The 24,616-nt window shown below is 50.0% G+C and overlaps 1 protein-coding gene across 1 annotated transcript in view; it reads right to left on the bottom strand.

Annotated features, from left to right (window-relative positions):
• Window positions 1-3,856: 3,856 nt before the first annotated feature.
• The window catches only part of LOC123443815, a 28,056-nt gene continuing 7,296 nt past the window's right edge, over window positions 3,857-24,616 (bottom strand). The window contains exon 5 of the mRNA XM_045120345.1: window positions 3,857-7,710. Coding sequence (XP_044976280.1) covers window positions 4,143-7,538 — 3,396 coding nt within the window. The 5' untranslated portion in view covers window positions 7,539-7,710 and the 3' untranslated portion in view covers window positions 3,857-4,142. The remainder of the gene's footprint in view (window positions 7,711-24,616) is intronic.

Consider the following 24,616-nt stretch of genomic DNA (forward strand, 5'->3'; position numbering starts at 1 on the left):
AAAATGAAAAGAGGGTTTTTGGAGCAAAGAAATATTTACAAAACAGAATTATTGTAATCTATTTGTGAATAAATACCCCCCTTAAGATAAGTTTTAAAACACCCTGATCATAGCACCACACTAACAAGAAATACTCTAAATGAACTACATTTTACAAACAGGGTTAAAGCTAGCAAAACTTGAACTTGAGAAAAAAATAAGAAGAGGTTTAGTTGAAACCTAGCCTTGGATAAATAAGCAAAGTTGGAAGACAAGCTTTGCACATCACTTCACACACCACATACTCATCACAATCACACATAAAGATCAACACCACAACACACAAGCATGGTATGTATGCTATGGATGGCATGATGCAAAGGGAATTCAAGGCATGACCACATGAAATGGAACTCCATAGAATGACATTATGGAACCAAACAAGGCAAGGTTTCCAAATATGGCAATGTTACACTTGGGGCATTACAGAGGGGGAGGGGGAGGAGGGAGAGACACGGAGAGGGAGAGAGAGAGAGAGAGAGAGAGAGAGAGGGGAGGGGAGAGGGAGAGGGGGAGGAGAGAGAGAGAGAGAGAGAGAGAGAGGGAGGGAGAGAGGGAGGGGAGAGGGGGGAGGAGGGGGAGGGAGGGAGGGGGAGGGGGAGAGAGAGAGAGGGAGGGAGGGAATGAGGGAGAGAGATAGGGAGGGAGGGAGGGAGCGAGCGAGCAAGAGAGAGAGAGGGGGAGAGGGAGGGAGAGAGAGAGAGGAGGGAGAGAGCAAGGCGAAGGGGGTATGTGCTAGGTTTATATGGGAGGCTTCACTCACTGATTTGGTCCTAGGGGTCGGTGATATCTACTCGTTGGGAACACCGTATGGACGCTCCCAACCCTTTCCTCCTTAATGAGCCCACGGGGATCCTAGGGTCTCCTGCTCTGACCAAATGAGTGGGAACTCAAGGAAGATAAGGTTGGGAGCGTAACATTTGGGATCTATTGGTTATACCGCAATCCACTCGCCTCATATCAATGGTTCCCGATGTGCAGATAAATTTTTGAAGGACATCTGCTATATTAGCTACACACTCATACAAATAGGGACGGTGGCCAAAACTTAGCTCAGGAGGAAACTCATGGAGTTCATGTGTCCCGGAGTGCCCATGCGAATTTCTCAAGAATTTTCTTTAGGGAAAGTTATGTCAACGTTATTACTCACTCTTAAATTGTGAGTATGTTATTACTTTCAAGCTATTTATACAAAATGGCACTAGTTCATTAGTTTATTCTCTATTTTTGCCAGTTTTTATGTCATCTCGTCGCGATGATTCGTTGACTGGATTGGAAGGGCTGAAAGGTCATAAATGGAATGTTAGATGGCAGGGAAAATGAGAGATAAGTAGACTTGACAAATAGTGACATTTGCATAAATAGCCAAAAGTAATAGCATAATCATAATTCAATGGGTGAAATGATGGCACTCACATGAGTTTGCTTTTCTTATTATTATTATGGTCTGCTTTGCATTTTTTTTTTAACAAGGGAAAGGGTCCAGAAGGACCCCGCACTTCATTGATCAAAGCGATGGGTAGTACATCTTACACAAAAGACCCCGAAGAAACTAAAAATTACAAGCTACACCTTGGATCTTACGAAAAGGACCCTGTAAAGAAACAATAAACGCGTTCGGATCCAACTGCTCATCATCGGAGCCAATCAACGTCGGCGCACGAGACGAACCACTTGGTCCGGCAAGACCTCTAGAGCAGAACAACAGACTCCATCTTAGAGCAGCACTCCCTCCCATCATGCAATGTTGGCCACGAGGAAAGAGAATGTTCGTCATTCGACCAAACGATATGTCGGATTGTTGACGAAGACCAATCGACCATGCCAGGCGTCGTAGCTCCATCGAAACCACCATCGTCTAAGCATGTGATTCCCATCATCTGCCTCTAGTAGAGAGGCCCCTCTCTAGATCACGGGAGGACACCACCAACGCTGGAAGCTTGGATCCAGCGTTTCTAAGCACCATGAGAGGAGGTCAAAGCAAGATCTCACAACAGCACCACAACAACAGAAATCAAGGGGAAGAACCACCACAACCTCCAATTCCTGGGCAAGATCGAGCTTATTTGGAGGGATGCTGCCAAATCCAGCGACATGCGCTTCCCTCCACCATGGAGGCAATGAAGAAGACGTCGATGACCACCATTGGATGTTGCCCGTATGCTCAAGTGGCTTGCAACCCGACAGCATAGTGCCAATCCACGACATAAAGCCGAGACTAACTAATAAACCTAACCTACTTTACACAGGAAGAACGCGAGCACCTCTCCCTAGCCATCTCGAGGCGGCATCGCCGCTTAAGGGCGACCCCATGCGACTCTCAAGAAGAAAGCGGCAAAAGAGAGGTGAAGGGGAGGGGAAAGGGGAAAGTGCCCTAAAGCAACTGTCTTCTTTGCATTAGGCATGCACGCGACGGGAGCATGTGCACCACTAATGATGATGTTGTAATAAGCTCTACGCACACGAAGGGGAACGCACGCTTGCTTTGCGTACAATTCCATACAAGCCCTTTAACTGAATCCAACCTCATGTAGGGGAAACAGGAGTTTGCTACATACGATGATGGCAATAGGTAGGGTATGGGCGGGTACAACCTTCTTGTGCCCAAACCCATACCCACGAAAACTTTCTATACCCACTTATTTCAATACCCATGAACATAAATTGACACCCATGCCCATACCCATGACGTATCCTATACCCAATGGGTATCTAGTGGGTACAATATATAGCATTTAATTTTTTTAAAGAGAAATGGCTTTGAAATTCAAGTGACGGTTGATGGAAGCCCGATGCAATAGGGAGGTTGTAGTGGGAATGGGTGATCGCTGGATCGAGAATTTAACACCAATCCAATAGCAAAGAGTCAAGACTTCATATTTTCAAGGAGTCACATAGGAGTTGGTGATTATGGGCCTATAAGCTGTGGACGGTTTAACGAAGAATTAGGATGTGCCATAAGAGTTGGATGTTGACCCTACATGTCATATGAGTTATTTTCATTTATAAACCTTTTCCAGTTATCCATTGGGTTATCCATGGACATAATTTTATACCCATACCTTATCCATATATTTTGCACGTATAGATACCCATTATCCATGGGTACAAAATCTCTCCCAAGTCTTCTCCATGTCCGTTGTTTTCGGTAGGGCGCCCGTGGGTACCCATACCCATAGGCAAAACTGCCATCCTTGCATGGTTCAGGAATTGTGCAACAATTAATAACAATCACTGATTGTGATTGTTGTAGCGCCAGGAACAGATCATGTACCTAATAATTTTATCATATGAAACGCAATTCCAAAAAAAAAATGGTATTACATCGGTGCGACCAAATACTACTATGGAATCATGTGCTTTCAGTTCATTAATGTATGACAATTCTAGATGCTGCGTTTTCATATTTTTGTGTTTCTAAAACCCTGTGATCCAAAGAAGCCCTAAACTAACACCGCTTATTGAGGCGAGAGTATAAAGAAAATAAGCCAACAACTTTTTTTTTAGATTATTAATGCTTCTACTCTCCCATCTCTTAGTACTGGTAGCAATCTTAAGCAATCTATCTATTACTCCCTCTGTTCACTTTTATAAGACGTTTTAGACAGTTCAGACAATACCCAAAACAGTTCAAGTTCAGCTGTCTAAAATGTCTTACAAAAATGAACAGAGTGAGTATTAAACTGCTCCTTAACTAGGGAAGGGCATAAATGCATCTCCAAATAGTTCTGCAATGCCGAAAACCGAACACAAACCAGAATAATGCATGCACGCAGATAGCACACAACACAACGATAAGCAGAATCCTGCTCCAAACTAACAACTATCAGGTTCCTTTTCTTCCTAGTCTTTCATAAGTTCCACAACTAGCTTTCATAAGGTCCCACAACTAGCTTTCATAAGGTCCACAACAGAAATGGCCAAAATACGCCCAAGCACTAGAAGTACGGTAAAACATCTAGAAATACAGAGAGCCTAACTGAGAATTTGCTCTCCCCTGCAGATAACATTTTCATAGTGATTGATAACCAGATCACGGTAGCGACCAGATGACTACTTAACTTGATTGGAAGTAATTCAATGTCAGCTTCCAAGTCGGTCGGTCAGCAGGTGCCGCCACGGACCAGGAAAGCATCAGGAACAGAAGCTGGATCTAGCTCATAGAAGCCACGAAGCGTGTCACCTTTTTCTTCTGTCAGACGGTAAGAAGGTATATGGTGCGAAAACCTCAAGTTCTCATTTGCAGGAATCTCCAGAATACCCCTTTCTTTGTCAAACCTGAACACAGCTGTGTAACCGTCTACTGGAGTCAGAAACGAGAACTTTGTGCTAGCTTCAGTCCGCTCAGTAATCTCACCGATGGCATATTCACACGCATCATCGCTGGAAGGAACCCAGTCGGGTGCCCAGTTGTTGTAAATGGCCCAAATTTCACCTACTCGCGGGTAAATTTCAAAACATTGGCCATTAACTTGGCTGGTTTCTACTAAATGAGAGAATGCGTCATTTGAATCATACTTGATCCTCCAGTTGCGGATCTTAAATGTCCCACAGCTCACAGGTATCTCACGCTCCAACCACATCTTCTCTTGCTCCAGTTGAGGGCTAGCTTCGAGCCAAGATAAATGCAATCTGAACGGTTCCATATCAACTTTGGTCACCCAGCCGTAATACTTCGGAAATTTGTCAAAATCGCTGTAAATAGCCCATATCTGGCCACGTTCAAACTTTTTATATGATCGCCCTTCTTCAAAGTTATAGAAGTCCGTGTCTGGATATGTTGCAATAGAACTTGGTGAGGTGCAGAATAGCTGAGAAGAAGAACCAGGCACATTCGCAGTGCCGCCTTTCTGCTTCTGTCTTGGGGTTCGTTCAAGGGAATCATCTATCCGTTTTCCTCCACTTTGCTGATTTTCCTTTTGAGCACTTGGTTCATTTCCAGGACCTGGTGTACTAATATCACTGGCGTCAATGAAACCACTGCTAATTGTCTTGTCGATAGTAACTGATAAAAACGATGTGTCCAGGTTACTAGGAAGTGACACGGTATCAAGCTCAAGAAACCCACCTGCCACACCAACCTTTTCATTTCCTTTTGTCCTATAAAATGGGATATTGTGCGAGAATCGAAGCAGTTCACTAGATGGTATAACAAAAGATGATCTATCAATTGCTTTTCCAAATAGACTGACAAACCCTTTAATCTTGACCAAGGGAAAAACAGCAACTCCAGCTTCCGTCGTGAAGTCTGACAGAACCTCCACAACTTCGTACTCGTATGTCTTATGGTTATCTGCATCTGAACACCACTGCATACTCCAACCCTTATAAAGAGCCCACACCTCACCCTTCCTGGGATATATTTCATAGGCACACCCTCTTCTGCCCATCACCCATGGAACAACAGTATGAGAAAACATGAGGGCACCTTGTGATACCTCTGTTTTTCCTAAAATAAACTTCCCACAAGCAACAGGCAGTTCTTTATCCGTCCATCTGTCTTCTTCATCATTAACTGCCTTATGCTCCAGCCAAGCGTACCGAATAGTGGATTTGGTAGCATTCACATGCTTTATTCGAGCATAATATCGTGGCATGCCATCACGGTCATCATAAACTGCCCAAACCTGATCAACTGCAAACAAATTCACATCCCTGCCTTTATCAAAGTCAAAAAATTCTGGGTCAGGGTAGGTTAATTCCACAGAATCGCAAGGATTCTTCCCAGCAGCTGCATCACATGTAAATTCTTTCTTAACGCTTTCCTGGTTCCCTTCTTTGGCAGTGCTTCCTTTCTCTTTGTTGTGTGCTTTGCTAGGGACATGAGCTTCACCAGTTTTTACATCAGCACGAGCAACATTATCATCAAACATTTTCTTACAACTAGTGTCAGCATTTGAAAACCAATCTTTTAGTGTTCGCCTCTTTTTGCTAGGGGGAACCTGGGTACTGTCATCATTGTTTGCCTTTCTCCTAGCTGATCTCCGGGGACTAGGGCTGCCAGTAGCACCTGGCTCTGCTGATGTATCTACTACCCTACTGCATGGGTTTTTACTATAAACAACATCTGGATCACCAGGGTCAGATGCCATTCTTCTACCTGCCTTGTCATCTGCAGTTGTTGCAGAAGTTTTAGACATATTCCCTCTTGAAAATCCAACATCTGAATCAGCAGGGTCAGATGCCATTCTTCTACCTGCCTTGTCATTTGCACTTGGTGCAGAAGATTTAGACATATTCCCTGTTGAAAATTCAACATCTGGATCAGCAGGGTCAGATGCCATTCTTCTACCCGCCTTGTCATTTGCACTTGGTGCAGAAGATTTAGACATATTCCCTGTTGAAAATTCAAGATCTGGATCAGCAGGGTCAGATGCCATTCTTCTACCAGCCTTGTCATTTGCACTTGGTGCAGAAGATTTAGACATATTCCCTGTTGAAAATTCAACCCCCCTTTTCCCACCGGCCCTTGCATGGTTAACCTTCTCCTCACCACCCACTCTGGCACTCTTCATATGTCCATCAGTTTGTGCTCCATTCACCGAGGGATTAGCATCACCATTCAACCTAGAAGGAGAGAACTTTGTAGAACAGTCTGGTTGACTGGGAAAAGCACTCTGTTCTCCAACACCGCTGATTGAATTTGATGTGAATACAGAAGGCGCATCCGGTGCATTCAGCTTAGAAGCAACAAAATATTTAGTGCAGTTCTGACAGCGGATGCGATGATTTATTACGCCACTGTAGTACTGATATCTTGTTTTACAGTGGATGCATATGGTCCATATTGCCTGTGCAGCAGTTGTTGATGGAACTGGTGGTTCACATCCTGCTACACTACTTCTATTTGCACCAGGTTTCTTCATCTGTTCTGCAGCTGTCTGCTTTGGTACTGCCGCTTGCTTTGGCATTGGTGCCTGCTTCGGTACTGACGCCTGCTTCGGTACTGACGCCTGCTTGGGTATTGCTGCCTTCTTTGATTGGGTTGCCTGCTTTGGTTGGGCACCTTGCTTTGGTCCTGTAGTCTGCTTTAGTTCTGAACCCTGCTTTGGTCCTGTAGCCTGCTTTAGTTCTGAACCCTGCTTTGGTGCAATTCTAGAAGCAACCCTCCACTTGATGTCATATGCAGGTTTTTTTGTTCGATCAGACAATGTTGAGTGAGCTTCTGCTACCAATTTAAAAGCAGCTTCTGCACCAGGGTAACTATTTTTATCAGGGTGAAGTGAAAAGGCAAGCTTCCGGTACTGCTTCTTTATTGTTGCCTCATCAGCCGTTGCATCCACTTGGAGAATCCCGTAGAAGTCCAACAACTCATTGATCTTTGCCTCTGCTGCACAATGCACTTCGCAGACAGTCAACAGCTGAGACAAGTTTTCAAGTTCTGGAAAAATCCTTTGTGCTTTCAGTGCAATCCTTTTGGCACCAACAAAATCTTTGCTTTCTAACTTTTTTAAAGCAATTTCCCTAGCCTTGACGGCTTCTTCTCTGTTGCACTCCATAATACTGCTCCTGATATTGATTCTGAAAACCAACCACACGCCTTCACATAAAATGCTATGAGCTGAAGAAGGCTATGTAAGACCCAAATTTGATTTGAGTCTCCCTGCTCAAACAATCTCAAATCTGGGACCAGCTGACAGATACAAACAAGATCGTCTGGTGTGTCAGGTCCTGGAATTTATCAAAGAATGATAGAAGTTATAAGACCATATTTATATCCAATGAAATGCACACTAATGAGAGCCCATGATGATGATGCTACTTTGTGAAGTAAATAATTAATAACAGACAATGCAGATAGGATAGATCAACAAACACCTTGTTCTCAGTAGCAATCACTTGAGTGTAATACTGGTTATTATGTGTAGGTTCTATTCTATTTGCCAGATAATTTGTACTAAGATCCAAAAAATGAATGATAAGATTACTGCAGATTTGGGATTTGGAGGGTCTAACTATGGCTAATTGTCATATTTAAGTCCATATATGCATCATTTGTACAATGTTAACAATCAAACTAGTGCATGGATGAAATCTAAAGTCAAAGTATGGCATTGAATGCCTGTCAGATTGTATAGAACAACAATTATATATTTTTTAACTATGTTGGTACCACTAATGTGCTAATAGGGTCATCGAAGGTACAATGTCACTAATTAATCTGCGCAAACAGAGATGGGGACACTAATCAGGCTGTGTAGTTTCTGCCTTCAATGGCTTGCGATGATACATGATACTGATTTCGTCATTTGGAATGGAACTGGGTCGGCAGCTAGGTATGATGGATCTTGATACAGTGGATCCACAAGTATCACAATGTCAAACACTCAATGTTGTGGCATCTTAGAGTCTAGTTGTCTATTAAGCTTAGTTTAGAAGTATCCAGGGTGTGTGTGTGTATGTGTGTTTCCTGGTAGAACGGTCTGTTTGCGTTCCTAGATGAACCCAGCCTAGTCTAGAAGTATCCAGGGTGTGTGTGTCTGTTATGATCAGAGGCCGAGTTAGCCAAACTGGCCCAGTTATCTTAATAATATTAGGGGCTCAGCCCAAGTTATCTTAGTTATCTTAGAGTCCAAGTTATCTTAGTTATCTTAGAGTCCAAGTTATCGAGATTATAAACCGATGTAAACAGCTCTTTTGGAATCAAGCAATAAGACAATTCTATTGCCCGGCTCCCAGAGGAGCCGGAACCCTAACCCTAGCCACCGCCTCCTCCCTACACGGAGACGGCGCCGTCGCGCCGGCCGCGGCGCAGTCGTCTCCTCCAACCTCCCTCCTACCCTTGTAACCTAAGGCCGAGGGCCGGTAGAACCCTAGTTTCTACCAGTTTGGTATCACGAGGCTCTGGTTCGATCATGTCATCACCGCCGCCCGTCTCCACCGTTGCGCCGTCGTCCCCCACCACCACTCCGATGATCTCCACGGCCGGCGGGCCTCTTCTGCCGCGCCGCCTCCGGCCATCCTCACCCCGGAGGAGCTGACCGGCGCGATCCGCGACCTGGCTACCGCCGTGCAAGGCATCCGGCTATACCTGGCCGCGCCCTACGGGCTGCAGCCAGCCGCGCCACCACCAACCAGCGCCGGCCCGTCCTGGCCGCCCTGGCAGCAGCCGCTGCTGGCGGCAACCGCCGCGCTCACCTGGCCGCTACAGCCCACACCGCAGCTGCCTCCGCCACCCTCGGCCGGGCCGCTGCAGCCGACCATGCAGCTGTCGCCGCCGCCACAAACCACCTCCGGGCCGCGCCCTAGCTCTGCGCCGGGGGTGCCGATCCACCAACTCCCGTTCCCCCCCTCGCCGTCACCGCTACCGGCCTGGGTGACCGAGTCGTCACAGCCGGTGTACAAACGGTCTCGGCGCCACCGCACATCTAGTCGCCACCGGCGCCACCCCCGCAGTACGGCGGGCCATCGAGCTTCGCCGGCCCCGACGGGTACCCGGCGCCGACCCCTGCACTACTCCGCACCGACGAGTCGTACCGCCATGGCGGCCCTACCCACACGCCGCCGCGCTTCGCCAAACTGGACTTCGCCACCTATGACGGCACGGAGGACCCCCTGAGCTGGCTCAACCAATGTGACAAGTTTTTTAGGGGGCAACGGACGCCAATCGCACATGGCTCGCTTCATATCATCTCCGAGGTGTCGCACATACTTGGTATTACGCTCTCGAGAAGGACGAGGGCGGCATGTCTTCATGGGAGCGTTTCCGCGAGCTCTGCCTCCTACATTTCGGGCCTCCGATCCAAGGGAGCCGCTTGGCGGAGCTTGGCCGCCTACCCTTCACCTCCACGGTGCAAGACTTCGCCGACCGCTTCCAGGCCCTGGCGTGTCACGCGCCTGGCGTGACGACTCACCAGCGGGCCGAGCTCTTCGTCGGGGGCCTCCCCGACCACATCCGCGTGGACGTCGAGATGCGCAGACCACAGATGGCCATGTACTATGCCCGCGCGTTCGAGCAGCGGGCGGTGGCTATGCAGCAGGCGTTCCCGGCCCAGGCACCTCGCCCACCCCCTCAGCCGGCTATGTCTGCACCCAGCCAGCCTGCCCAGCCGGCGACAGTGACGCCCGGCACAGCAGCAACTCGACCGTTCCGTCGGCTAACCCCGGACGAACAAAACGAGCATCGTCGCCAGGGGTTATGTTTCAAATGCGATGAGCCCTACATGTCAGGCCACGTCTGCCCGCGCCTCTTCTATCTGGAGGCAGACGACTATGTCGTGGAGGATACAGCTCCCTCTGAGCTTGCCGAGGCGGCAGCCCCGACGTCAGCCACCGCTCTCGTGGTCTCCCTGCATGCCCTTGTCGGCATACGAACGGAAACAACGATGCTGTTGCCAGTGACGGTTAATGGGGAGCGCCTCTTAGCTCTCCTGGACACGGGCTCTACACACAACTTCCTGCCAGCGTCTACCATGCATCGCCTAGCCCTCCAGCCGACGGGCGGCGAGCAGCTCCGAATTACCGTGGCTAATGGTGACCGTCTGCTGCCACGGAATTGCGCAACAGGTTCCCATCCTCATCGGCGACGAGTCCTTCGCCATCACGTGCGTTGGCATCGACTTGGGAGACTACGACTTCATCCTCGGCGTCGACTTCTTGCGGACGCTCGGGCCCATCCTTTGGGACTTCGACACACTGACCATGACTTTCTGGCGTCAAGGGCGCATGGTGCAGTGGAAGGGCGAGGGTGGCACTTCTCCAGCATTTCCCTCTCAGCTGTCGACCGCCATAGCAGACTCCGAGCCGCCCCTGTTGGCTCATCTCCTGCAGCGGCACGGCGACCTTTTACCGGTGCTCCTTGTTCACAAGCCCAAGGGCTTGTGGCGTTTCTGCCTCGATTACCGTGCTCTCACTACCATGACGACGAGGGTCAATTTTCCTATACCGGTCATGACGGAGCTCCGAGAAAAGCCGCAAGGGCCACGCTTATTCCATACGCTCGACTTGCGTTCTGGCTACCATCACGATCACTTCGAGTTTCTGGTGATGCTTTTCGGTCTCTCCAATGCGCCGACGACATTCCAGGCCTTGATGCACGACGTACTTCGGACTAGCTCAACCCTCCGAAGGCACCTTGGGAGCAGCTCAAGGAATTCCGCCAGCATTTTCTAGACATCCAGCTCGAGGACGAGTTGTTTGCGCAGGCGGGGAGAAATGTTATGATCAGAGGCCCAGTTAGCCAAACTGCCCAGTTATCTTATAATAATATTAGGGGCTTAGCCCAAGTTATCTTAGAGTCCAAGTTATCTTAGTTATCTTAGAGTCCAAGTTATCGAGATTATATAAACCGATGTAAACAGCTCTTTTGGAATCAAGCAAAAAGACAATTCTATTGCCCGGCTCCCAGAGGAGCCGGAACCCTAACCCTAGCCACCGCCTCCTCTACTCGCCGCCGCCTCCTCCCTACCCCGAGACGGCGCCGTCACGCCGGCCGCGGCGCACTCGTCTCCTCCAACCTCCCTCCTACCCTTATAACCTAAGGCAGAGGGCCGGTAGAACCCTAGTTTCTACCAGTGTCCTAAGTAGAAGAGTCTGTTTGTGGGTATAGTCCAGTTGTCTCTTAGATGGACCCAGCCTAGTCTAGAAGTATTCAGCGTGTGTTGAATTATTGTTTAGTGAACAGTAATCAACCTGATGAAGGGTCTATAGAAGGATGTATCCCTCTTGTAAGGAAGGAAGCAATATCTAGTTCCGACCTATGCTTCTCTTCCGCCCCTCTAATTCCCCAATCTTTCCCCACTACCCTTCTGCTGTACCACAGCGCCTACATGGCGATGACCCTCGCATCCACCGAGTATCCCACCCTACAACCTCCGTAGCCAATGTCGGCTACAACACTAAACTACAAGAGTCACACATATTGGTCAACTCATGGAAAAATCATGATGAAAAAAAAGTGGTTCTTCTCGTTATCCGTGTCCAACTAATAGTCTCAAGGATGGTATACTAATCCCAGTGCATCTACCATATGCATCCTTATATTCGAAGGCTTAAGAGCTATGAATAAAGAGGAACCCCAGGACTGCGAGAACAACTTTACGGGATTCGTGGCTTCAACGGTTTCGAGGTTGAAGCACTTAAGCCAAAGCTCCTAGCACCAAGTCCAGAAAGCAACGATTCTTTTACAAAATAACCAATGTTTTGTACGGATTAGTTCCGCATTAGTTGGCCTAGAAACATCAATGTGTACTATTGGCTCTCAACTGACAAGAAAATTATTTTTCTACATACATCATCTCTTTTGATGACAACTCCTATTCTTCGAGACAGCAAGATTTCTCTATTGACTATGATTACAATTTGTACAGTTAATTTTTTTGGTCAGTTGGGCACAATGAGAGGAGGCAAGGACAAGCATGACGAGATAAGTAGCCCTCAAGTTTATACAAGGACAATTGATGAAGGCAAGGACAAGCATGATCTTAGCTACCGTGTTGGGATATTGTACATGTCTCATGATCACGTAGTTAGTCCATACATGCCTATCAAAACAATGGCAAATAAGTTTGAAGTGCAAACAGCTCCATTAAGTGATGGATTGCTCCCTGGAATTACGGGCATGTTTGGTTGCCCTCCACATTTTGCCACACTTTCGTGCCACAAGTGTGGCATGCCGGAGTTTTTTGTGGTGGCCAAATTGATCGCCACACTTGTAGCAGAAGTTGGCTAGCAACTGAGTCTATGACAAGTGGGGTATGTGACTCAGAATTGTGGCATGCGACAACTGTGGCTACAACCAAACACTTCTCACATTTGTGGCAGAAATGTGTGACAAACTGTGGATTGCAACCAAACACGCCCTACATGTAAGATAGTGATAGGGTAATCATTCTCGGCTTAATCATATACTATTTTAACAGTGATAAATATCATTATTATTCACCCATTGTTGGTTCACACCACGGACATCATTTTACAATGTGCTGCTTTTATTTGTCACCACTTGCTAATTCTATTGCCACTTTGCTTCACTGTTTTCTCAGTCTAGTATCAGAATATATTTTGTGAAATATATAATAGCTCAAATGAATATTTTTCAGAGTACTCATGAAATCACAAATATGATTGGATTACTCTACTGGCACACAAATGCAATTTTAGTCATCTGTTAAGATAATTACAGCATGTCTCTTCACTAACAGAAAGTTTCACGAATAACAAAGCCATGATACATCCGTAGAACATGTAAGCTCCCTACAGATAGGGAGCTGTGGCTGCTCCTGGTGGTTTGCGGTGGGTGTTTCCAATTGTCAGCAAGCGATGGTGGCCAGCTACTTCCTGGTTGACCCGCATGTCAAGCTCTCAGCAGCAAGCTCATACCGCTCTCGCGTCGCCTTCAGACACTGAAATCGTACTTGGACCAAACCGTAAAGGAAAGAAGGAAAAAACTACTTCTTGATTCTCCTCAACACATTCATTCCTCTTCTCTTGCGCCGCCGATCCAGAGCATAGCAGGCTATAATTTAGGGAGTCTGATCTGGGAATGCACTCCCAAGCCTCTAGGGCCCTCTAAAATACGTATAGAGGTTATGTTTTCAGGGTGTCTGATAGAGTTGCTCTTAGAAGTTCAAGGAGAATAAAGAAAAAAGCGGCTCATCCTTTTATTATCATATTTAGAGCTCCAATACTAAGCGTGTTTCTTAACGATATGAACTTCACAGTAGTTAGCCACTGCTTTTGATATTACGCCGTGTGGTGTCTTAATAAAATAAGTTATGCTCAGCTTGGTCTACAAGCTCTATTTCAGATTGCTGATCTTTGCATGCCTTGTGTTTATAACTTTACAAACAAGTTCCTGATAAATACAGAAATAAGGTTGGGAAGGCCTAAGGCAAGACATGCAGGTAGATCATATCAAAACAGAAATGTGAATATGAGTAGCTTCTACATGCACAACGGTATGGATTTCACAATTGTTAGCCACTCATGCTATTACTCCTCGTTCCTAAATATACGCCCTCTGAACAAATTTGAAGGTCGATAGCCTAGGTATTCTATAGCAGTATCCATAATGTTATTCAGATTCAATCCATGAACAAACTGAATGCAGCTATGTAGCATTAAATGCAGCCATGAAAAACACAAACTAAATGCTTGCACATGTTGTTTCACAGTGCATCAGTGAACTGTTTAGGACATACATTCTGCTTTTAAATTTTGATTCAGACAGTTCAGTGACCTAACCGTATCGCCTAACTCATAGAAAAATATATGGGACCGACATAGCACAGTGACAAACCACAGCAAACTGCAACACCACGCTACATGTAACACCAGCGCAGCACTTACCCGTTCAGCAAACACCAGTACCGCTACGTGCAGGCCTCATGAAACTCGCACTGCATCCAAGCCACCGATGCAAAGAAACAAAAGTCGACGAACAAACAAAGGGTGTGTTTGGTATGAGGAAGAGAGTTGAATGTAATGGGTTGGTTCCGCACCTACAACTCTCGTGTTTGGTTGCAAAGTGGAACGGGATGCACTGATTCCCCAGGGAGGAACTCGAGCGTGGCTGTTTTCTCCTTTTCTTAGAATATTTTTAGGCTTCCGATGGGATTTCCTGGTGGTGAAGGGGACCTGGCCGGGTACAGCTCAAGCGCTGGTGCGGGTTTTTTAGTTTTCTCGATCGTCCGTGCTGTTAGACCTTTCAGCCTGAGCATTGATAGTTGTGGATGACACTAGGAGAGTTGGGACAATTTTCGTTGGTTTATTTCTCACACAATGCCATGCCAACCTGAGGGGTTGGGGATACATATTTATAGGCTGCTAGCCAGCCAAGCATATGCTAAGATGCTAGTCTAAGATGCTAGTCTAAGATGCTGCTAAGATGCTAGTCTAAGATGCTATCCTAACTGCCAGTCCTTGATGGTCAAGGATTCTATCCTAACAGCCACAAGGACCATGTGCTGCAGCCCCACAAAGGACTATGTGCTGCAGCCCCACAAAGACCATAGTACATAGACTTATCCATCATTCTCCCCCTAAGTCTTGTACGTCGTCTTGTGGGAGAGTCGAATCATCCCAATCCTGGAGCAGAGTTCGAGGAACTTGATCCTCCCAAGAGGCTTGGTGAGCAGGTCTGCGAGCTGGTCCGTGGTGTTGATGTAGCTCGCCTCGATGCTCCCTTCTTCCAAACAGCTGTGGATGAAGTGATACCTCAGTCGGATGTGCTTGCTCCGTTCGTGGAAAACGGGGTTCTTTGCCAGGGCCAGGGCGGACTTGCTGTCCACCAGGAGCTGCACCGTTCTGGTGTCTCGGACGAGGAGATCACCAAGCAGTCGAGCGAGCCAGAGCGCCTGAGTGCAGGCGGTGGAGGCCGCTATGTACTCGGCCTCACAGCTGGACAGGGCCACCACCTGCTGCTTGACCGATTGCCAGCTCACGAGACACTTGCCGAGGAAGAAGAGGATCCCGCTCGTGCTCTTGCTGGTGTCGATGTCGCCGGCGTGGTCGCTGTCGCTGTACCCGACGAAGTGTGCCGCCCCCGGACACCTAGGGTAGTGGAAGCCGTGGTCGAGTGTCCCTGCCACGTAACGGACGATCCTCTTCACTGCCTACTGGTGCTCCGACGTCGGTCGCTCCATGAACCGACTAACATAGCCCACGGAGAATGCCAAGTCCGGCCGTGTGTGGGCGAGGTAGCGAAGGCTCTCCACAAGGCATCGGTACTGCGTAGCGTCCACTTCCTCCGTCGTGCTGTCGCGGCTCAGTTTCAGCCTCTCCTCCATCGGAGTGAGAGCTGGGTGGCAGTCGGTGAGCCCAGCTAGCTCAACGATGCGCTTGGCGTAGGCGGACTGTCGAAGCGCGATCCCGGAGTGATCCTGGTGCACCTCGATCCCTAGATAGAAGGAGAGGAGCCCCAGATCACTCATCTGGAAGGTGGCCTTCATGTCTTCCTTGAACGCCGCCACCTCTGCATCTTTGATGACGGTGATCACCAAGTCGTCAACATAGACGCCCACCAGCAGGGCATTTCCTCCACTGCCCCGTCGGTAGACGGCCGCCTCATGCGGGCTTTGCTCGAAGGCCATCTTCTTTAGCGTGGAGTCCAGCTTGGCGTTCCACGCCCTAGGTGCCTGCCGTAGGCCGTAGAGAGCCTTACGCAGGCGGAGTACCTTGCCCTCCTGGCCGGGGATCGCAAATCCCGGTGGCTGATGCACATAGACTTCCTCCTTCATGTCGCCGTTGAGGAATGCCGACTTGACATCCAGGTGATGGACACGCCAGCCCTCCCTCCTGGGCAGCTAGCGCAAGGAGAAGTCGCACGGACTCCATCCGTGCCACGTGAGCAAAAGCGTCTTCGAAGTCGACTCCTTCCTGCTGCAAGAAGCCTCGGGCCACCAAGCGAGCCTTGTGCTTGATGATGGCGCCGGCTCCATCCCTCTTCAGCTTGAACACCCACTTAAGGATGATTGCGCGGTGACCACGAGGGAGGTCAGCGAGCTCCCAGGTGCGGTTCTGCTCGACCGCATCCATCTCCAACTGCATCGCGGCGCGCCATGCCGCGTCTCTCTCATCCTCTGCAAAGGACCGAGGTTCGCCGTCCTCACACGCGAGTTGTAGCTGCGCCTCCAGGTCGCGTGGTACCAGTCCCGGCACCGGCTGGTCGCCGAGTAGATTATCCATCGTACGATACCGTAGCGATTCGCCGCTATGATACGCGTTGATGCGCTCCTCGTCGTGAGTGAGCGGGGAAGCGAACTTCATCGGGTTGTGCTCTGCGTGAGCTGGTGCTGATGAAGACGAGCCCGGAGTGGTGACTGCCGGGGCTGGAGTATGCGGCGTCGCCGGTTGTGGTGCCGTCGGCGTAGCAGGTACCGAAGTCGATGTAGTTTTGGGGGCTGGGGTAGACATGCTCGGCGAAGAGGAGCTGCTTGCTCCCCCAGCTTCCTTGAAGTGGACGTACTCGACAATGAAGTCGTCATACGTCGACATCGAGCCGTCGTCCACCGCCTTGTCCCATTTCCACCCTCGCCCTTCGTTGAACACGACGTCTTGCGCCGTGCGCACACGCTGTGTCTCTGGATCGAGGATGAGGTAGGCCTTTGAGCCCTCCGCATAGCCGATGAAGACTCCCGGAGTACTCCTGTCGTCGAGCTTGCCGATGTGGCCGAGCTCTTTGGCGAACGCAAGGCAGCCAAAGACCCGCAAGTGGGAGACCGCCGGCTTCCGCCCATGCCAGGCCTCGTACGGCGTCCTGCCGTCGAGTGCCTTAGTAGGCGAGCGGTTGAGGATGTAGACGGCCGTTAGCACCGCCTCTCCCCAGAAAACAGCTGGCATCCCTCTCTGCTTGAGGAGAGCCCGAGCCATCCCCACAACCGTCTGGTTGCGCCTCTCGACGACGCCGTTTTGCTGCGTGCTTTACGGCGCGGAGTAGTGGCGCTGGATGCCCTCATCAGCGCAGTACGACGCGAATTCAGCCGCCGTGAATTCGCCGCCGTTGTCAGTGCGCAACACGCGCAGTTTGCGGCCGCTCTCCGCCTCCACAGCAACCTGCGCGCGCCTGATGGCGTCCGCCGCCTCTCCCTTAGTACCGAGGACCATCACCCACATGTAGCGAGAGAGGTCATCGACGAGCAGCAGGAAGTAGCGCCGACCTCCTGGTGTGGCTGGCGTCACCGGGCCGCACAGATCTCCGTGCACGAGCTCCAGCCTCTCCTTGGCCCGAAAACTCGCTTGTTGGGGAAAGGGGAGTTGTCTTTGCTTCGTCAGCACACAGATGTCGCAGAACTGCTCCACATGGTCGAGGCATGGCAGGCCTCGCACCATCTCCTTGGCACTTAGATGCTTCAGGGCCTCAAAATGAAGGTGCCTAAAGCGCTCATGCCATTGCCACGCCTCGTCGTCCCGACGGACAGCGAGACAGACCGGTTGTGCCACCTGCACATCAAGGACGTAGAGTCGATTTTCACCTCTGGGTACCTTGGCGAGAAGGCGACGCTGGCGATCCCAGATGCGTAGGACCCCATGCTCAATCAGCACGCGTGAGCCGTTCTCATCCAGCTGTCCCAAGCTGATGATGGAGTTCCTTAGCGCGGGGATGTAGTAGACACCGGTGAGCAGCCGGTGCTCTCCCGTCTTGGTGGTGAAGATGACGGAGCCGACGCCCTTAATTTCCACAGCTGAGGCATCCCAAACTTGACGGCGCCTCACGCATCGGAGTCGAGCTCGGCGAAGAATTCCCTTCGACCGGTCATGTGGTGGGTGGCGCCGGTATCGAGGCACCACCCCGCAGTCTTGTCCTTCCCGGAGCCATCGCCGAGAAGAGCGTGTGCTTTTGGCTCGTCGAGGTGGAGGAGAGCCTTTGCGACTGGTGTCGCTGAAGGTAGCTCGATGCTTGCATGCGCCATGAACAGAGCCGTCTCCTCCTCCGCCTGTGCGACGTGAGCCTGGCCTTGTTGTGGTTGTCGACACTCATTGGCCCAATGGCCAAGCCGGCCACAGTTGTGGCAGCTGTTGTCCTATGCCGGCTTGGGCTTGCCAGCGACGCCGTCCTTGGCGCCTCCGCGGGCGTCACCTTCGGCACGTCCTTGTGCCTTGCCGCCCCTTCGCGCCTTGCGCTGCTTGCCGCGCTTGCGGCTGCCCGTCGTGGAAGAAGGCTCCCCCTTCTTCTTGTCACCAAGGCTGGCATCCCACTGCTCCCGAGTTAGGAGCAGCTTCCCGCCGGTGGTGATGGGCCCCGAGGGCGGCTGTGGCTCGTCGGTGTCGACGACCTTGAGGCGACCTATCGCCTCCTCGATCGTCATCGTGGAGAGGTCCAGCAAAGACTCGAGCGAGCGAGCCATCTGCTTGTACTTCTCGGGAATGCACCGGAAAAGCTTCTCGACAGCTCTCTCCTCGGTGTAGGTGGCATCGCCGAACTTCACCATCTTCTGCAGTAGAGTGTTGAGACGGAGAGCAAAGTCATCAACGTCCTCACCTGGCTTGAAAGCCAGGCTCTCCCACTCCTTACGAAGTGCCTGCAGTGTGGACTTGCGAGCACGGTCGCTGCCGATGCGTGCCACGGCGATGGCGTCCCAAGCCTCCTTGGCAGTCCGCTTGTTGGAAAGCGAGAACTGCATCTCGGGCGGGACTGCGGCGATGAGGGCGTCCAGCGCCCGTCGATCTTCTTGGTGGTCGACGTTGCTGTCCTGGACTGCCTCCCACAGCTGCCGCACCTGGAGCCTGATCTTCATGATCGCGGCCCGCTCGACGTAGTTGGTTTTAGTGAGGGTAGGCCACCCAACACTGGGACCAACATCCCTGACCACAGTCCGGACCTCGTAGAGGCCGCGGTCCTGGTCGTTGCAGCCGCCGTCGCCGTGCGCACCTCCACCTGGAGCGCGGGCGTGCTCGGCTGCCCACTGCGATGTCCGCTCTTGCGCCACTTTGGCGCGGTCTGCGTCGGCGCCGTCGTCCGCAGGCACGGAGCCGTTGGAGCTGCCGGAGCCGACGCGGAGTGCCTTGGCACCCGCTGTAGCCTCGCGTGCTGCCTCCGCTGCTGCTGCTTCTACCTCCGCCCTGGCAGCTTCTACCTCCGCTCTGGCAGCTGCCAGCTCCGCTGCAGCCAGCCTTGACACCCTTGCTGCCGCAGCAGCTGCTGCTACAGCTGCTCGCTCACGCGACGCGCTCGGCCTCCTGCCGGGCCGTATGCTCGAGGTAGCCGTGTGCTGAGAGCGACCTGCAGACATGGCTCGCTGCAGGGGGGTTGTTGCGTGAAGAGGAGGCTGTTGCTGACGAGCTGCTGCTCGACAGTCCGGAGGGAGGGAGGTAACTAGGGGCAGTCGGAGCAGCTGCTGCTACCGGCTTAGGCTGCTCAGCTCCCGATGAGAGAGGTGAGCAGGAAATGCTCAGGGTACAAGATAACGAGGCTCTGATACCACTTGTTAGACCTTTCAGCCTGAGCATTGATAGTTGTGGATGACACTAGGAGAGTTGGGACAATTTTCGTTGGTTTATTTCTCACACAATGCCATGCCAACCTGAGGGGTTGGGGATACATATTTATAGGCTGCTAGCCAGCCAAGCATATGCTAAGATGCTAGTCTAAGATGCTAGTCTAAGATGCTGCTAAGATGCTAGTCTAAGATGCTATCCTAACTGCCAGTCCTTGATGGTCAAGGATTCTATCCTAACAGCCACAAGGACCATGTGCTGCAGCCCCACAAAGACCATAGTACATAGACTTATCCATCACGTGCTGCATCTGGAGTGATGGTGTATACATGTCCCTGCTAATTACTGCTAATTACCGAACACGTCATCAGCGGATACCGCCTCACCACTCATTATCTCGTACAAAAAGGTAATTCGCCGACACATCCCCCTCTCCACCTTCCCTCTCCCTGCATCTACTCCACCTCCGCTTGGACGTGGTCACAAACCATAGTTGCTTGTCATGCCGCTGCCACCATCTCTCTCCCTCGGGTTCATGCTGTCACCATCGGTGGGAGGAGTGCAAGCCGCCGCTCGTGCCGCTGCTCTCTGTGCCAAGTTCACACAACACTGTGCGCGTACACTGCCTATTCCAAACTCTGCTTCAGGATAGCTCGCCTGCGAGGGGAGCGTTGCCGCCGTCATCCACGCCTCCTCCACCCCAACAACATCCTCCTTTAGCACACTGCTGGTCAGCTCGACCTCTGGTCACCCCTTGCTGCACCTGAAACCTGCTCGAGGGCGCTTGGATGTGGAACACAGCCACCGTCAACCATGCTTCCTTCACCCTCTGTCCTCTAAGTCTCCAATCATACTCAAAATCTTTCTTTTTCTTAGCTTGTGGTATGTGCAAATCGGACTATGGCATATGTGAATTCCGAAAAGACTTGTGTGTCTATTTTCCTATACAAAAACACAGTTGGTGTTGATGGTGTGCCTGCCTCTAGAACATTTGAACCGTCAGATTAGAATGAATGGTGTAGATCTTCCACGGTTCCCCACCTGATGACATGGGGCCCGACGAGATAACCTCTTTGCCGCGGTCAGGGCTTGTGGCTGCACAGCAAACGTCCTTCCCCTCCAGAATGTTCATGACGACCTCCCGGAGCAGTGGCGGGTCGTCATGGTCCTCCATGTGGATCCGGACTCTTGCTGGCACAAGCTGAATCCCTATAGCGGCGGCTGGTTTTGACACTGCAAGGATGGTGGTTGAAGGTTTGGTGATGTTGTTCACATCTGCCCTTTTCCCGTCCCAACTCATCCTCTTCCCCAATTCTTCCCATCCTATGCAGGAGTGGGGCAACGGAAATGCAGTGGCTCGCGGAAGATTTGGCGGTTGGTGTGGGCGGCGCTGGTGCACTTCTTCAGATTCGTCAAATGAAGAAGACGGTGATGGAGGCCGACGGGTGGATCCCTGGCTGATGTAGCACAATGTCGCCGGGGGAGACGACATGCGGTTCTCTGAAGCGGCAGTGGCCGCAATGGTGCTCCCTATGTCTTCTTTTTCTGTTCATAGAAAATTTCATATAAAAAGGTGGTAGAATCAAAACCCCACCTTCTAGTGTCCACCGCCGCTAATTTTTCACTGCGATTTTTACAAGCTGCCTCATATCGAAGTTAGATTGTTCCTTTCTTCTTCCTGTGTTTTATTTTGTCTTGGCCTCATCGATGGAGATTCAAGTTTCCTGTTCAGATTTCTCAATTCTTTGCATGAGGACATTATAGTCTTGAGATACGTTGTTGTACTTGGACAATGCATATAGAATTATTCCACGTGTTGATGGATGGTGTGCACTTAAGCAAAATTAATCCAACATTCCAACAACATTATGAAAAGGGATCTTTCTTCCAATCTTTGCGTCTAACAATCTACTCTCTCTGTTTCTAAATATAAGTCTTTTTTGAGATTTCACTATTGAACTACATACGGATGTATATAGATATATTTTAGAATGTAGATTCATTCATTTTGTTTTGTATGTAGTCCTCTACTAAAATGTCTAAAAAAACTTATATTTAGGTACGGAGGGAGTAACTGTTAGAGACCCTTTTCTGGATCATGTTTGTTCAATATAATATTTATGTCGTTCTACCCTTTTATATACTATATATGAACTTGTGTTGTAGATGTCGCGACTTCCAAAAAAATTGGTTAATGATTTTTATCATGTTTTCCTTCATTCGACCACATGTAAAGTGAATGGTGGCAAATTAGATTTCATTATTTGCTTCCTTGCCTTTTGTTACACTAAAAATGGAATTGTGATACCTAAAGCAAAAGCACTTGCATGACATACGCTATCATCAACTTTCCAAGCAGCGATAATAATGGTTCAAGGTATATTCAATGTCTATTTTGAAGTCCCAAGGTACTAGGTTCTAATTCTTCTACATTCCTTTCAGATAATTGCAATGTAATTCTTTGTCCATAGATACAAGTATACAACTTATGGGTTACATGGTTTCTCGATATCCCTATTCTGGTTACTCTTATACTTATATTCACTTGCTTTTTAAGTCTCCTTTTGATAATTGGGATTGCCAAGCTATGCAAGCCGAGCATGACGACCCGTCGATAATTGGTGCGTCTAGGATTGGTCGGTGGGTGTTATGCAAGGTCAAAAATAGTGTGTCTTGCTCGATACATTTCTGAGATATATGAAATTTTCTATAAAAAATGGATCTTCCGTAACAACGCACGGACATTAAACTAGTATCTCATAGTGATTTGGCATGTTTCTGAATTTTATGAATTTAGAAGAAGTACATATTTGATGTTCCTAGTATTGCTTTGATATTTTACAAGATGTAGAGCCAAAATTGCATGAAGAAATATAGAGTGTGCTTAATTTTCTAGACGATCTCCGTTTTGTCAAAATGCGAAGAGAGAAGAACAAGGGTGCACACCAGGTCACGACGACTCAATCTCCTCAACCACACGTGGGATCAATCCCTCGGTCCAACTGCCTCCCTCGGATCGACCAGCGTGGTGTGAGACCAAGATCTTGGCAAGAGCACACGGTATTTCTAAGAAAACGGAAAGGACCTTTGCATTCCATTTCATAGAATGGTGTGCCAAATCTGTCGAACAAAAGGGCAGGTCAAGAGCTGATGAGGCAATGTTTCTATGGCCTGGCCGCAAAGGAGGCATCTGGGGTGATGTTGCAGTCCGCGTCGTGCGAGTCTTTCAGCCGTCCAGCAACAATCTTGGGCAGCCAACCAGTGAAAGAATTTTACCCGTGGTGGCGCCTAGCTTTTCCAAACCAACTTCCAAGAGGGGCATCGCATAGATCCTTGAAAACTGGCTGCATAGCATGACTGCGCCAAATATATGTCGTTGGTCGTCCACTTCCAGAGCACGCGGTCTAGTACGTTTGAGAGGGTGGTGTGGTTCACGGCTTGCCAGAGCAGCAGGTATTGGCCGATCTCGTGAAGACCAAGGATCCCCTGAATGTCACGCGCCCAAGTGTTACCAGCAAGCCCCTCCGCCACCGACCTTGCCTTGCATCGTTGTTTGGGGATGCACTGGTACAGCAGTGGGACAAGCTCACGGACAGACTGCCCGTTGATCTAGCGATCCTCCCAGAACAACGTTGTCGAGCCATTCCCAAGGACCATGGTAGTGGATGTGAAAAATAACGCGCGCTCCTCGTGGGAGAACTACAGGTCCAGGCCTTGCCAAGCGCGGTCAGGATCGACACGAGCGAACCATAACCATCGCAGTCGCAGCGCGAGAGCAAGGCGTTCTAGATCGCGGACGCCCAGGCTGCCATACTCAAGAGGGTGGCATACATGTCGCCAATTGACATGGCAATGACCTCTGTTGGTAATGGCTTGCCCAACCCATGGAGCACATGGCATTGGCGGCTTTTGGTGTGGCCATTCCTGGTGTGAGTCCTCATGTCCTCTCCCTCTTGGTTTACGCTCATGGTTGCTGATTTTGTATGTTATTCTGTGGCTGATGGGAAGTTGGTTGATTGACTTGTCAGAGCAGGGCAAGAGCACTTCATTGAGCTGAAGAGGAAGGTGTGTGTTGATGCGTGATGTTCAAGTTCGACGACAACACAAAGGAGGTCGTGGTCGAGAAGAGCAGAGTGACCGGGAGAGCTGCATTAGTGGGTAATGAGAAAGGCAGCCACATTCACAAATATGCGGCCTTGGACGTGTCATGTTGCTCGCCAACGGCGTCATTGCCGCTCAACTGCTTCAGCCGATTTACAAAACTACGGCCCTAGATGTTTCATGTTGTTCGCCAACGGCATCATCAACGTTATCGCCGCTCAACTGCTCCAGTTGATACTATTTGGTAAGAGTAGGATGTGCCCCCCCTCCCGAATGGGAGTTTGTCGTGGCCCGAGGTACAGTTTCTTTTTTCCTAGACAGGATATGGCACTCGGCGGAATGAGGTGGCTGCAGGCAATGGGGGGTCCTGGAGTTGGGATCGTGCTCATTCTTTTGAGACCACGCTGGACCTGGTCGAGATGTCGTTGGCCAAAGTGGCGTGCCCATGGCCAGGCATTACGATGACGTGTTGGTTCCATCGCCGAAGGTACGAGCGCTAGGAGGAGCTGCAACGGGAGCTGGCTTGGGTCAAGAGTTGCGTGCTGGTTAGCGAGCACATTAAGCTGTCGGCCAATAAACAGAGCCTCCGGCGACTAGTCGA

This window comes from Hordeum vulgare, chromosome 3H (assembly GCF_904849725.1).
Source record: "Hordeum vulgare subsp. vulgare chromosome 3H, MorexV3_pseudomolecules_assembly, whole genome shotgun sequence".
Lineage (NCBI taxonomy): Eukaryota > Viridiplantae > Streptophyta > Magnoliopsida > Poales > Poaceae > Hordeum > Hordeum vulgare.